Raw genomic sequence first — 16,339 nt, 5'->3', positions numbered from 1 at the left:
TGCAGTGTTTATGATTCTAGATGCTTGTTACATGTGTTTACATGCGTTTACATTCATATGCGTTTAGATTCATCTGGCACCAAATCCAAGCAATAAAATGCGTTTACATAAAAAAAGTGATTGCATGCGTTAAGCATTTCACACTTTTGGCTTTAGAAATACATACAGTAATACCTTGGTTTACAAGTAACTTGGTTTGAGAGTGTTTTGCAAGACAAGCAAACATTTCTGAAAAATGTTGCCTTGATATACAAGCAATGTCTTGCAATAAGAGCAAAATTTTGTAGCAAAGCACCCCCCGAATAAGGCTGTAGCAGTGCGAGCGATGAGTCTGTCTAACGACAACACAATGTCACATTGGATAGATTCCTTGTTAAGATTTCACAAAATGAAAAAGATTCCATTGAGCCAAGAGATAGCAGTGATTCCGTTAGTGATAGTGAAAGTCGTCCTACACAATAATCCTCTCTCTCTCTCTTGTCCCCCTCACACCGGCCACTAAGGTATCTGTAACTGGTTTATTTTTCTTTATATTTTGTATTATATTACAGTACATTATTGTAATCATTTTTATATGAATATTTTTGGGTTGTGGAACGAATCATCTGAATTTCCATTATTTCCTATGGGGAAATTCGCTTTGATATACAAGCGCTTTGGATTATAAGCATGCTGCCGGAACGAATTATGCTCGTAAACCAAGGTATTACTGTATATCCTTTTTTTAACGTAAGCAATGTTTGCTATTGAGCACATTGTCTTGCAAAAACTATTTTAGATTGTATGCACCTAAAAATAAAAAATAAAATTATTTATTTATTTGTTTTGGTTTGGCCAGTGTTAATTTTCTAGCAACTAGACTTACTTTAGATAAAAATGTAAATTTTATTCTGTGATTTGTCCAGGTTTTAATGACAGTAAAATGATGCTTCTGGTACAAAGTGTGGGGAAATGATTTAAAGTTTTATTTCATTAATGCGACACTAGAAAAGTTTAAAAAAAAGTAAAAAGTCAAATAAGAACCGAAACAAATTTGCATATAAAATAAAAAAAATAGAATTAGCTAAAAAATAATATATAAAGGGGAGGAAGGAGTTAATTAGGGTTGATTTGGGAATAAAAGGATTCAATGGAAATCAATTTGTATTTAAATGTTTTATTTAATATAATTTTAAATGTATTTTAATATTTCAAATATTGTGATTCCCAGCTTTGTTTGTTACCATCTGACTTGGTGATAATCGACTGTCCCTCGGCGTCCTCGGGTCTAATATACTGTATGAGACATGATGATGGCTCACGGATCATTAGACCGCTGGGAGAAGAGGATGTGGGGAACGTTCTAGCAGCCAGGTGGCACCCTCGACCGGGTGAGTTTGTTTTTTTATTTTAGACCCTAGACAAAAATGAGCACTTAACCCTTGCAGTGCAAGAGTAGTCCCACTGCAAGAGCTAAGTTTTCATATGCCTGGAGGTCTTTAGTACTAGCATTTATGCTTTGCAGCACTGGCGTTCTTGGTTCAAATTCCAGCCAGGACACTATCTGCATGGAGTTTGCATGTCCTCCCTATGCTTGTATATACACATGCTGTAAAGTTAATTGTTCCTATTGTGTGTGTGGTTCTAAATATCCCAACTGCAGTCTTCTATGGAAGATTCTGGAAACATTTATCGAATGGCTAATGCGGCTCTGAAATGCATTTCATGCATGACGCCACAGAAAAGAAAGAAAGTGCACCAACGATCGCCATGCATTCATGGAAGGGGGATCATCTTGTTTCTGGATCTAGTCATATTTGCTCAGATACAATGCCAATTTTATCATGTCTATGGACATCTTTAACAGGTAATGAGACAGCAGCACATCACCAGAGCTGAGCAGTGTCTCGGAGTACAGGGGATAGCCCGGGGCTGGATCACACGTCACACAGGTGCCACCTTCCTGATCTGCAGATAAAGAGCACCTGAACTGTCAGCCACACACTGCTGAGAAGAAGAGCAGAGAGGAGAGGAGAAGAGCAAGGCAGAGCAGAAAGGAGAAGAGCAGAGCAGAGAAAAGAGCAGAGGTTAATAGAGCAGGGAAAGACAAGAGCAGGGCAGAACTGTGAAGGGAAGAGCAGGGCAATAAAGAGAACAGCAGAGCAGAACTATCAAGAGAAGCAAGGAGAAGAGAAGAACAGAACAGAACAGTGAAGAGCAGAGAGGAGAAGAACAGAACAGTGAAGAGCAGAGCAGAGAGGAGAAGAGAAGAACAGAACAGTCAAGAGCAGAGCAGTGAATGAAAGAGCATAGCAGAAGAGAAGTGAAGAGCAGAGCAGAGAGAAGAAAATAGTATAGCAGAACAGTGAAGAGAAGTGCAAGGAGGAGAAGAGAAAGGCATAGCAGAACAGTGAGGAGCAGAGCAGAGAGGAGAAGAGTACAGCAGAACAGTGAAGAGCAGAGAGGAGAAGAGTACAGCAGAACAGTGAAGAGCAGAGAGGAGAAGAGTACAGCAGAACAGTGAAGAGCAGAGAGGAGAAGAGTACAGCAGAACAGTGAAGAGCAGAGAGGAGAAGAGTACAGCAGAACAGTGAAGAGCAGAGCAGAGAGGAGAAGAGAAGAGTACAGCAGAACAGTGAAGAGCAGAGCAGAGAGGAGAAGAGAAGAGTACAGCAGAACAGTGAAGAGCTGAGCAGTAAAGAGAAGAGAAGAACAGAGCAGTGAAAATAAGAGCATTAACGTGAAGAAAAGAGTATAGCAGAACAGTAAAGAGGAGAAGAGAAGAATATAGCAGAACAGTGAAGAGCAGAGCAGAACAGTGAAGAGCAGAGAAGAAAAGCAGAGAAGAGCATTAAAGAGAAGAAAAGAGTATAGCAGGGCACTAAAGAGCAGAGCAGTGAGGAGAAGAACAGAGCAGAGAGAAGAAGAGCATTAAAGAAAAGAGAAGAGTATAGCAGGGCAGTAAAGAGTAGAGCAAAACAGTGAAGAGAAGAGCAGAGAGGAGGAGAAGAGCAGAAGAGAAGACTGCGCTGCATCACCTGCCCCTTGGACTGGCAGAGCACACAGCTGGCACTGTGACCAGGCAGTGCACTCAGGTAAGAAGCTGCTTTTCTATAAAGGTTGTTGGGAAAAAACAAATTGCAGCTCACTAAGCAAAGTTAATGAACTGCATGCAGAGCTGCGCAGCATCCCAAAAGATGCACTAAGATCCTAATGCCAACTTTATAAAACAGTGCAGAGCGCATGTTTTAATAAGGATGGGGTGATGCTCTTACACTGGCAGGGTACAGTAAGGCGGGCTTCACATGAACTGGATCTATAAAGCAGCAGGCAGTCTGTAGATCTCTACCTGGGATGGCATGCTGTCATTTGCAGTTCCTCTGAAACTTTTGAACCTTAGGATATACAAACCTGCATTTAATTGATTAAAAGTCTCGCCGGGTGTAGGTGTCACATGACTCGGCTCTCTGACACCCCAGCAGGTTGAAGTAATGCCAGTAATCCCACACCTTGCTAATATCACAGGTAGCAGACACCTGATCTGTGGCAGCAGCATTGCACTCTGACAACGAATGGACTTGTCCGTTAACTGTGCAGTTCACTATATTAATATATGATTATATGGTGTTATAATTATGGCTAATGAGTGAAAAGAAAAGCAACGTTTAAACAGACAGCACTGTAGTAATATGAGTAGTGCCCTTGTCTAGCAGCGCTGGGGCCCTCTGTTCAATTCTCACCCCTATCTGCATGGATTTGGCTTGTCTTCCCTTGCTTGTATTATTATTATTATTATTGTTGTTGTTGAAGGGGTTTACATTGAATTCCTTTCACAATGCGAAAGATTCCGCAAGGTTAACTGTGAGAATGTGTGACAGTGACAAAGACATTAGATTGTAAGCTCTATGGAAGTATAATGGGAATGACCAGTCTACTTCATAAAGCTTCAATAAATATAAAGTGCATATTTTTGCAACTATAGAATATATATTTTTTGGAAATAGACTAAAGCAGATGTCAAGTAATAAAAAATGATCTCTTAAATACATACTGCTTTGCTGGAAAAGGCCAATCAGTGCCCCTGCCTCCAACAGAGCACGCCCCCTGCCATGGTAGAGAAAAGGAGATGGCAGGGAAGTGGCAGCCATTTGAACCTGGAAGGAGTCCACTGGTACATTGTATGTTAATACACTTTTAAAAGGGCCTGCCCCTCTGCCTGCCCCCTTATTGCACACTGCCGTCTATTCTAAGCAATAGAAGCTGCCTGTACAGTCCTATCTATAATCTGCTCCAAAGCAACCAATAGAAAGGTGAGATATATTTATTATTATTAATATTTTCTGTATGTTGTGTGAATGGGAACACATAATATATAGTGGGGGGCTTTCTCAAATTAGCAAAAGTGGTAATACTGTCACTCTGTGTTGTGTTGGTTGGCGTTGCAAGATCAATGTTAAGTGAACTTAAGTTAATAGGTTATAATGGATTATTGCAATTTGAGAAGTGAGACTTCCAATGCTGCAAAAGAAATGGCTAGACTCTTAGGCCCCATTCACACTATGTGATTTGGAATTCCTACAGTATCAGCAATCCCAAATCTCCCATTCAGATGTGGCTGCTGTCATCCGTTCAAGTTAAACTGACACTAAACTCAGGAGTTAAATCTTAAAAATACATTCAAGTACCTTAACTAATAATAAAAAATAATCCTATTTGTGTATCACTCGGCTGTAGACACTCAAATCATCTCTGAATTGGCGCTGACACTGTCCTTCCTTCTGGAGGGGGGCTACTTTTGTTCCCCATGGTCCCTGTGTGTGTTGTAAAGTAGTCACCGCTCCAAGCTCGCTCCTGTGATGGACTACAATCTCATGTTTAGTTTATTAATTTGTATTGAGGTTGTAGTCCATCACGGGAGCGAGCTTGGAGTGTTCGAGTTCACGTTTGACCTGTAACAATAGTAAATAATAAATGCGTTGTTCAATCTTTTGTTACATATTGAAGATTCAGGAAAGCAAATTTCGGAAAGCAAGTCCAGTTGTGGATGTTTCACAAAACATAAATTCTTCTTTTTGCTTCCAGCTATTTGGAGATTGATATAGAACTGGAAGATGTCGGAATTCTGGTTAATTTCTGTCCCCGGGGATAAAACCAATCTGACAGCCCTGGAGAGAATGAATACCGTGACAACCAAAGCCAGCCTGTCCGCCAATTCAAAATTTGTAATACCCGATCTGAAGGTGAGCAGACAAGTCGTAATATTGTAGACGTTCAGGTAGGGGAAGATCGATATGTTGAGCGTTGTGATCTGTACCAACTTGCTCAGCCTGAGCCAAAGTTCACGTACCCAATGACTATTTCTAGGTGAACTCTTGAGATCGCAGACCTGTGAAAATGGCTAATAATTTACACAACAGATTTTTCCTGCAGATTTGATTTTGAAAGGAGAAAAAAAAACCTCTCCTGATTTAAAATCCAACTTTGAGCTATACAATATAGCAGCTATGCCAGGGGGTTTGCAAACCCCAGCCCTCCAGCTGTGCTAAAAACTACAAATCCCATGATGCATCTGTCTCTGGGAGTCATGCCTGTGGCTGCGAGATTCTAGCACTGCCTTATGGGATTTGTAGTTCCACAACAGCTGGAGGGACAGAGTTTGCCCATTCCTGTCTTATACTATATCCTTGTAATCAGAATATGTCTGTGAAGGTTCTCATTCATCCAGGTCATGGTATATCTGTAAAAAATAAGTCAAGGCAACTGGACTTGCTGTATTTTTCTTGAAGATGTTTCACTGGCCATCCAACCAGCTTTCTCCATTCTGAATTGAGAAAGCTGGTTGGATGACCAGTGCAACGTCTTCAAGAAAAATACACTAAGTCCAGTTGCCTTGACTTATTTTTTACAGATATACTTGTAATCAGAAGAAATTCATGTGAAATATCTGGTGCTAAACAACTTACTTAAAAGTTGTGATAAGTTACAGGATTTTGTTTTCTAATTTTTCCTGATTAAAACCCATCCCTCTGTTCCCCCCTTCCTTTTCCACGTGATAAAAACCTAAAACAAAAAAAAAACCCTAGACCACACGAGAAGGGAATTAATCCAAATCTATATCAAAGTTGCTACCCTGTTTTAATGGTTACAAAGTAGTTAATTCACATCGGAGCAAGTACCCATCATGGGCAGGGCCCTCCTTACCATCTTGTCTTGAATTGTATTGTAATGTCTTCCTTATATTGTGCAGCGCTGCACATACTGTTGGCGCTATATAAATCCTGTATAATAATAATAATTTATACTTTTTAATGCTCTCAAATGAGACGTCATTTTCTTTTTCTTCCTTGTATCAATAGTTTGTTTTAATCCAATAAATAAAGAACACAGAATGTTGGTACAGGAAAGAAAGAATTTAGAAAAAATCGAAATAAAGAACATATATATCTAAGAATTGAACCAGATTTATTTATTTATGTATTTATTACAGGTATTTATATAGCGCCGACAATTTATTCCTTTGTTTCCTACAAACAAGATGTACAGTATATGTCTTGACAGACAAAAGCTAGAAGTTATCATGTGTGCCCCCCGACACATCTCTGATACAAAAATAATAAAAACAAATAATAATAATAGTAATTAACAAAAGGTAATTAATGAATGAATCGTTTAAAACAAGCTTTAGGAGTTCAAGTTAACCTGTCATAAAAAAACTTTAAGACTAGCATTGTGACCCCTTTTTTTTAAATGTTGCCTGGTTGTCATGCTGATCCAATGGATTAAGTATGCGGATAAAGATTATTGTCTTATCTCTGACTTTGCAGATGTTTGCTTTGGGTCGGTGAGTATTGAAGTGGGTTAGAAGAGCAGCTAGGCCACCAGCATTTTCAGAAAAAGATCAGCAATTGCAGCCCCTGTATTTCCATCACGGCAGGTTTATTTTGAGGAAGGTGGGGTTCTGGGAATTAAAAGGTAAAAAAAAAAAGGTTTACTGAAAACAGTGCTTCTTTGTAGTAAATGTGTACAATATTCACTTCACAACAGCGAGGAAGGTGTTCCCAACACAACCTGATTTGTTGTTAAATTATTTGCAGTGAAAACAAGAAGTGACCTTTATCTCTCATCACACTCCTGACATCACGCTACAGTCAGAATAAAACTAAAAAGTTTTTTTTTTGTATAATAAGTATTTATTGGAGAAAAGTTTTGCAGATAAAAAAAAATAAACATGTTTATTTTTGTTTATCTAAAAAGTTTAATATTTGATTTAAGTTCAAAGCTCATTTTTTTTAATTTAACATTTTTAAAAACTCATCTTTTTACATTTTTATTTTAAATGTAGGTGCAGCCAACATTCTTTAATAGAGTTGGGAAGGATTAGAACCCATGTACAATAAAATGTATGTTTATTTAAAAAAAAAAAAAACAGCATTTATTTTTATATTTTATTTTTTAATAGAGTTGGTAAAGGATTTGAACCATTGCACAATAATACTTATTTGAAAAGTTTAATATTTGATTTAATTTAAAACTCATTCTTTCTTAAATTCTACATTTGTAATATTTTTTTTTTATGTATGGTTATTAAAAATAAACTGTAGGAAATGTTCCCTCGCTTCCTGTCTGGAGAAACCATTGTCATTTGACACTATAGCTGGCCATACTCAGATTATATTTTGTCCATTTCCTCATGAATCGGCCAAAATTTGATCAGTGGGGGGTCCTGCCAGCACCACCCAGCTCAACAATACTTGAGTTTTCAGGGTTTGTTGACACCATATGCAGTGCGTTCCGGTCCGATTCTGGCCGGAACGCACTGCACCTCATTGCAGCCGGCTCATTTTTTTGTGGGGCAGAAGGGGGCGTGACGGGCCATTGAAGTGAATGGCACCGAAGCCACGCCCTCCTCCCGAAATGCGAGCGCCCCCACGGAATCGCAAGGCACATTGTGCCTGGGGTCCGGTGCGCTGCAATCAAAATTCTGCAAGCACTACTTTGATCGCACCGGACCGTACCGCAGGCACAATGTACCTTGCGATCCCGTGCGGACGATCTTATTGCGGCCGGAGGGCGTGGCTACGGTGCCATTCACTTCAATGGCCCACCACACCCCCTCCTGCCCTACAAAAAAAGTGAGCCGGCTGCAATGCGGTGCAGTGCGTTCCGGCCAGAATCGGACCGGAACGCACTGCATATGGTGTCAACTAACCCTCAAAGTTCCTTCATAATGCCTTTTAAGTAAAATACATTCTCTCTTAAGTTGGGCCAATGGGCAATCCATGAGGGGGGTCCCGCCGGCAAACTTTGATTGCAAATAGGAGGGAAATTTGCAAGCCAAACATTTACTGCAGCCACTGTAGGGCACGGCCGTCATGAGCGCTGCCAGCCAGAATACAATAGCCAGCAGGGAAGGGGAAAAAAATGGGACCTTGAGAAGAAATAAAAAACCAACAGGGGTTCCAATTCTTCTCCACTCTAAAAACTTATTCTTAACATTTTGGGTCCTTGTGTTTTTTTTAATGAAAAGTGGATGTTTTTGGTAATCTATTATAGCATCACCCTGCTTTGTAGATATGCGTTCTAGAAGCTGGTATGCTCGTTACATTGTAACTGTTAGTATTGCTGTGCTTTATTAAAGTTTAACTTAGGCCAAATCCTTTTTTTTTTACATTTATATTTATATTTTTATACTAATAATAATAGAACAAAAGAGGGCTAGAACCTCTGTTACATTTTTTTTTTAAATTGCTGTCTTTGCTGTTTCAATATCTTTTCTCTTTCTGCTCCTCTCTCTCCAATGGGGCCACAGACAAAAATAAAAAGACACTTCTTCAGTAATCGGATTTGTTTTTTTTTTGCTGTGTACTTTGTGGGATACCTTATTTCCTGTCCTGCTGACCAGGACAGGAAGTGAGTAGAGATCTTTCCAGTGTGAAAACACAAAGTGCACAGATCACCCCTATTATGCGTCCCCGCAATCCATATTCGGTGCACGGATGACTCTCATCCGGAGTAATAGACTCAAAAACTGTGGAACCAGCACACGATAATCTTCCAAAGAAATTCAAACTTTATTCCACATGCATCTGTACAAAGCACAATCTTTCCAGTGTGGACCTGAAACAAAAACCTGAAATATGTTATTACTTTTTCTTATTCTGTCCAAAAAAAAATAATATGAAAAAGACCGGAGTTCTAATTCATTTTAGTTGTTGTTTAGCTATGAGAATGAGCACATTTTAATTTTAGCAAGCTGCTTTATTAATTTGATACAGCTGCTCACACTGTAACTTTTTTTATTTTATTTTTTTAAATGTATTTATTATTATATATATATATATATATATATATATTCAACTAATTTATATATGTGTGATGATATTTTCATATAGAATGTGAACATTACTTTTCATTTTTGGATATGGATTACAATTATCTTCTCATACAAATATACTTTATTTCCTGAACAGGTGGGGACCCTGGACGCGTTGATTGGACTGTCGGATGATCTGGGCAAACTGGATGTCTTTGCTGAAGGGTAAAGCGTCATTTATTTACTGTACACAAGGTCGGAGGGGCCTGCAGTTTACACATACACACAGATCCTGACTGAACCAAACCCGTGCCTGGTTCTCTCGATCTAGAACTAAACACAAGTGGCTGGGATCTGTCACATGCTTGTTTACAAGTGTGTACACTAATCACAACGGAGGAGAAGGACATGAGTGACTTGGTGCTACAGAGAGCGGCAGCCATGCTGGGACTATGGTTGCTGGTTTGGCTCATAATTCCCAACGCTTCCTTTTTTTGGAAGGACATTCAGTTTTTTTGGGCCTACATTGCCTCCATAATTATCCGTGGCCTTTTAACTCTACTAGATGGTCAATGTCACTCCCAATAAACGTTATTTCAAAGGCACAAGTCTGTCCCTACAAGTAAGCCCATATGGGAGAAATGCAGGGACTGCGACGTGTCTTGTTCATAAAGTTTATTGCAAGAGACGTCGCCGACAGTGCAACCGCCTGTACGAATTGTCTACATCAAGGGTGGGCAAACTCCAGCCCTGCAGCTGTGGTGAAACGTCAAATCCCATCATGCATCTGTCTCTGGGAGTCATACCCGTGGCTGTGAGAATCTTGCAATGCCAGTTCCACAACAGCTGGAGGGCCGAAGTTTGTTCATCCCTGGTATGAAGTGGAAGTGAGCTCTTGTGGTTGGCCCATGTCAACCAATCAGCTTCTCTCTTTCATTTTCAAAGCTTAACCGAACAAACTAAAGAGAGAAGCTGATTGGTTGACATGGGCAACTGCTCCAGAGTCTGTCTGTTCCAGTTTTGATAAATTCCCCTCAATGTATTTTAGGAATGTAATGTTTATAAAGTGTTTATATGTTTATATATCAATCATTTCCTCAATACAGTATTTGACTGGAAAGGTTATGCACTCAGACAGTACACGGACCCGTGTTTTGTCAGGATGTGTAGTCAGGGCCGTCCCCATAATGAGGTAGCCAGATGCTGTTGACTCGGGTGGCATCTCTGTGGGTCATGTGGAGGGTGCAACAGGCAGAGTGTCATGGCCGCTCTGCTGCACAATGTTTGCAGTGTGCCTGCTTCCCTTTTTCCGTCCAGAGCATTCTAGACCAAGACCAAGTGCCTGACTTTTCAGAGAGGGGGACATTTTGGGGTAATTTTTGTGTCACCCCTCCAATAGTGTCACCCGGGTAAGGGCTGCAACCCCCCCTCCTGAACCCCCTTAGTGATGTCACTGCTCCACCAGCAATCCCCCCCACATGCACTATGAGGACAAACCTTAACAATCCATTAAATTTACTATAAAGTCCGGCTGGTCCTTGTACTACATAATGGTAGATCTAAGGATGATTGTACATTCAGATTGTATAGTTTCTGGTCATCCCTAGGGTCATCATACATGTTACAAGCTGGTTGTACAATCTCTATAAATCCACTTTAGATTCAGCTCAGATATGTCGGTCAGAACCGCATTTAGTCCTTGTCCAGCTCAGATATGTTGGTCGGAACCACATTGAGTCCTCGTCCAGCTCAGATATGTCAGCCGGAACCGCATTTAGTCCTTGTCCAGCTCAGATATGTCGGTCGAAAATGCATTTAGTCCTTGTATTTTGTTCTCTATGACTCTATGGTATGCAACTTCAATAAGCTTTATACTGAACACTGGATGATAATGTATGTGTACCCAATGAGAGCACTGGCAGTCCCGTTGATTGTGAACTGTCCACTTGGGATCACATGTGAATAGTGTATCGGCTATTTGTAAACAGTAGAGCACAGGACTGAAGTCCCTAAGCTGTGTAAAATGTGTGCAATAAAAGTAGACTGCTCAATATTTAATCAGGAAAATAATCGGAGCATCCCTTACTGGAAGAAGGTAAAATGAGGTGACCTTGTGAGGCAGCCCGGCCACTGACTCACTCCATGCTAACACCAATGACTCAGAGTTGTGTATTGTTTTCTATGTGTATGCCCGTCATATCACAGGTGCCCCAGATGTATGGATCTTCAGTGTTGACCACCGATGTCACTACAGGGAGATAAAAAAAGCTGCTGTCTGAATGAGAACCTTCATACTTAGGGGTACATTTATAAAGCATAGAGTTTGACATTAAGCAGACATTCTCTGCAGGTGAATCTTCCAGGTCCTTGTGTTTTAAATGACCGTTGATTCTACACCAGAGGATGTTTTGTGCAGTGTATGTATACTGTATATATATATACAGTATATAGGAAAACTTCCTGTGTATCATAGATAAGCATGCATATAGAATCTAACATTGCACTACAGCGACATCTACAGCTCAAAATACATATTAGTATATCAGTATATGCTGTTGCATTTCCAACAGTTAGTACCTGTGTCAATTTTTTTTGCCCTGGCTGGGTAGATTCACCTTTTTTATTTGTCTAGGTGACCACTGTCACTGAGGCAGAAACTGATGGAGATCCCACATTTTACTGTTCTTACCAGAACGAGTGGAACAGGATAATCATCCAATAGTGACACCTGTATCCGTGATAACTGTCTACGAGAGGATTATATTTAACTTTGGAGAGAATCCTTCGTACTTCCAACTGTGGTCCAGGAGAGGAAGTAAAGAGAAATTAACCCAACGGGACACAGATAGGAAATGTAAAGCCTATCTCCAGTTAAATTAAAAAAATCGACCTTTTATACAGTTTTGGATGAAGTGGGGAAGGGTTAAATAGCACCTCGGTCAAGTTTCACTACTATCAAGGACACCGTTGGAGAGATTTACCCACACTTCCTTTCCTGTCCTGCTGCCCTCTGTTGTAGGATGTTTAGCTCATATATGCTATGTTGATCATATTTGGCTAATCTGCCTTTACCATAATTACGTAGTTACATAGTATTTGAGGTTGAATAAAGACACAGGTCCATCAAGTTCAACCTTTGTGTGTGTGTGTGTGCGCATGTGTGTATACGAGTCCCTGTGTGGTAGTATTTAAGAGTACCTGTACCCCTGTATGTTACGGTCTCTTAGGATGGTATCTAATTGATTTTTGAATGATTCAATACTCTCTGCTGATACCACTGCTTGTGTCATTGTGGCAGTGAGTTCCATAATTTAACCACTCTGACTGAGAAGAAGCCTACGCCCCTTGTGGTTAAATCTTTTCTCTACTAATTTTAGGTGGTGGCCTCTAGTCCTTGTTAGGGAGTTTACAGTAAAGTTTACTGATGATGTTGCCATCACCACCCAACATTTTGTACATCAAAATCATGTCCCCTCCTAATCTCCGCACTTCCAGCGTGAACAAGTTTAAATTTAGCAACCTTGTCTCATAGCTTAGGTCCTCCAGCCCCTTAATTAGTTTTGTTGCCCTTCTCTGTACTGTCTCCGCTCAAGGGCATCTTTTCTGTGGATTGGTGACCAAAACTGGACCGCATACTCCAGATAAAGCCGAACCAGTGGGCCGTCTGGGTCGCTATGGCATCCTCTGCTGGTGGCTTTCACTGGCGGCTCTGAAGAAGAATGTGCTGCTGTTCAGATCACTGACAGTAATCTGTGCAGCAGCGCGTTCCTCTCCATAGAGTCAATGAGAGCCAGCAGCGGCGGTAGAGCAGGCTGGACAAGGCAGTGGAGGAGGAGGCGGGGCCCGTGGTCGGCAGCAGGGGAGGTGCCCGGTGACGGAGGAGGAGGCAGGGCCCATCAGCGACGGTGGAGGAAAAGGAGGCGGACAGGTAAGGAGTGCGACCAACCCACCTGAGGGTGACCCTGCAGAGCCCACCATAGAGTGGGCTCTGCAAGGGGTATAACTAGAAATCACAGGGCCCCATACCAAATTTTGCTATGGGGCCCTGTGATTTCTAGCCAGGCCACTGTGCATGACAGTACCCTGTTAGCTTTGTTTGCCACAGCCTGGCATTGCGTGCTGTTATTCAATCTGTGGTCGACTATGACCCCCAAATCTTTTTCTTAATTGTTTGATGTATGAAATGCATTCATTGCATACACTATAAACTCTAAAATGCACTTGTTGAAACAAAATTCCAACAAATTCCAAATTCTTCCATTTATATGCTTTGATTTCATTTTTATTCACATATACATAATCGGTCATGTGAAACAATATTTCTGTCCTAGCCAACAGAGCATACTGGAACTTGCAGTCCTACTTCTGGTGAGCTCCTCCTTTTATCAGAGTCTATATTGAGTTGTTATATACATTATATGGAAGCCAGGGATCAGGTCTGGTGTTATCAAGCAGTCAGATCCTGTCAGCAATGTTCCCAGCCGGTATGGGAGAGGAGCTAGAGGTGCTCAGACTGATGTTCCATCTACTGTCATTATTTATTTACGGTGGGCAGTCTTTGAGTGTTTTTCCATGTCTCTCTTGGACAGTGAACGGGTTTTTGAGGCTTCGTGTCCTGTTCCACTTCAACTTACTTTACTTACATTCTTACATTCAGACTGATGACTGAGCTATTAGGCAACAAAAGGGCACTTCTCCTGCCTACAGTACTGGCAAAGCAGCAACCCTTATCTTGGGATTACCAGGTCAGACAATACTCATTTTCATGACTGTTACCTATTTACAGCCTTCATCTCCATAGATGTTATGTGTTATTACTAATATATTACTGATTGTGATCCTATACTTCTGAAAACACTATTCTGCCTATTATCCTTCTCACACTGGTGAACTTGCAGCACTGCATGGGTTACCTGCCCCATCTGTTACAAGGAATGATCAGCCCCGCTCATCTTCCCATTCTGCCTCCCATTGTCCATTCACAAAACTCCTAGTATTATTTTCACAGAAAGCAGCCTGTGGATGGACGAAGGCTATCCTGTCCTTCATTCACATGCCTTTGTGGCTTCAGGTGTTTCCAGTGAAAAACACTGTTAATGCTTCAGCATGCAAAGACATTTAGACAATTGTCCCCTTCCAATTTTGTGGCAATGGTTTGGGAAAGGTCTTTTTTGGTTTCAGCATGACTGTGCTCCTGTGTACAAAGTCAGCCTCATAAAGACATGGTTTGTCAATTTTGGTGTGGTGGAACTCAAATAGCCTACACAGAACTCTTACCTCAACCCCAAGTGAAAATTTTTGTGATGAACTGAAATGCCATTTGCAAGTTAAGTCTTCAACAGCAGTACCTGACCTCACAAATGCTCTTTTGACTGAATGGGCAACTCTATATATAAGTGTAATTAAAGTCCATTGCACCTACCTCCCCAGCTATGCTATACCTTATCGCCAACGCCTCACCCGGTCTTTTTCTGGGTCCATTGTCTTTTGCCATCTTAATTGGCTGGCTCAGTTTTCATTCTGATTCAACCTTCTAGCAGGAAAATAAGAATCATTTATTGCAGAAGAATCTCTACTGTCTACATGTGTCAGGGTTGCCCTTGGTTCCACAAAGAGTCCAAAAAACGAGGTACAGAGGGAACATCCAAACGCATAGTCAGGTCCAAGTTCGGGTCGAGGCAGGCAGCAAGGTTCAGAAGCGAGGAGGCAAGCCGAATGGTCAATAACGGGGGTTCAGGCAAGGGTTCAGGAAGCAACAGGTTTACACACAGGGAGCTGGACGATCACACCATAGAAGTAGAATAACTCAGCAATCAGCCAATGCTCTGTCTGGTTTAAATACACAGGGAACCCAAGGACCACACCCTGGTTGCCGAGGCGACCCGGAAGCTTCCCTAACCAGGAGCCAATAGCAGGGCTGACTGGGCGGATGGTGTGTGCTGGGGACTTCCTCCAACCTGGCTAGCACCTGAAAGCACTAAGTGGCGCAGGCGCGCTACGCTCGCGCCCCGTGCACGCAGCTTGTGTACTATGCGCGCACGTCGCCTCGCATTTCGGGCATTTCACGCATGCAGCCCAGCGGCCCCGCCACCAGGAGTTCTGCCAGGAGGACGGGAACCCAGTGCCCTGCGCCACCGCTGGCGAGCCTGGTTAGGAGCAGCACCCCTGGTTCCCTCACAACCTGTTGGCATTTTTAACAGGATAGTTCATCTGTAATGCCTATGGTTTTGTAACTTGATGTCCAACAATTTCATATAGATGTTATGGTCAGATGTCCACAAACTTTTCACCATATACTGTTTATAGTAACCACTGGGAGGAGCACTGCAAATAAACGTGTCTTACCAGTATGGCCACCATAATATTCATTTTTAGTTATTTTTGGCTGGACCTCTGTTATAAGAAGATTACTCAGTATTTATAAGTTCCAGATCCGGCATTGTTTCAAACATACAAATGTATCTGTATATTTGATAAACTGACTTCTTATACAGTAGGTGGTATATCTTTTGGTTTAGTTTTAAATAAATAAAAGTGAATCCACGACGATATGATCATATTGTACAACCTTCTCTTTTCTAGTATTATCAAGAAGATTGCTCAGTATATAGGAGAAATCATGGATGATGCTGCAGAGAAAGCCCAGGAAAACCTGCTGGCCAATGGAGGTAGGTAGGCCTGTTAGATAATCAGAAGTTATCAAGTGTATGGACAATTATAGAAGCATAACCGCCATCCTGTATAAATAGCTAATACCAAAAATAGCTCCTTGTCCGGCAAAAACATTGTATTTTCAGCATTTCGCCCAAAGTACCATTTTCGGCTGCTGAAAATTTAGTGCATCCCTACTTGATATGCCTCAGTGCACACTATTTTGACTTATTGCAAATTCTTATGCTATGGTTCACTTGCTGTACAAATTGTATGTTTTAATGGCATTATGAATAATTTCGTGAGTTTAATGAATTACAGGACCAGTGAAAACATCACCTGCTTTTCCTGGCATTATTTCTGCCTATACAACTGACACGGGGGGGGGGGGGGGGA

The 16,339-nt window shown here is 41.2% G+C and overlaps 1 protein-coding gene across 2 annotated transcripts in view; it reads left to right on the top strand.

Moving 5' to 3' along the window:
- Window positions 1–2,985: 2,985 nt before the first annotated feature.
- ATP6V1C2 (ATPase H+ transporting V1 subunit C2) overlaps window positions 2,986–16,339 on the top strand; it is a 40,203-nt gene continuing 26,849 nt past the window's right edge. The window contains exons 1-4 of one of the 2 annotated variants that reach the window (XM_018573535.1): window positions 2,986–3,074; window positions 5,062–5,219; window positions 9,450–9,517; window positions 15,875–15,960. In XM_018573535.1, coding sequence (XP_018429037.1) covers window positions 5,091–5,219; window positions 9,450–9,517; window positions 15,875–15,960 — 283 coding nt within the window. In that variant the 5' untranslated portion in view covers window positions 2,986–3,074; window positions 5,062–5,090. Of the gene's footprint in view, window positions 3,075–4,273; window positions 4,290–5,061; window positions 5,220–9,449; window positions 9,518–15,874; window positions 15,961–16,339 lie in introns of those variants that run through there. The other variant, XM_018573536.1, reaches the window with a different exon arrangement.

This window comes from Nanorana parkeri, unplaced genomic scaffold (genome assembly GCF_000935625.1).
Source record: "Nanorana parkeri isolate BGI_ZX_2015 unplaced genomic scaffold, ASM93562v1 scaffold2418, whole genome shotgun sequence".
In the NCBI taxonomy this organism is placed as follows: Eukaryota; Metazoa; Chordata; class Amphibia; order Anura; family Dicroglossidae; genus Nanorana; species Nanorana parkeri.
This window is presented reverse-complemented; position numbering and strand designations above follow the sequence as displayed.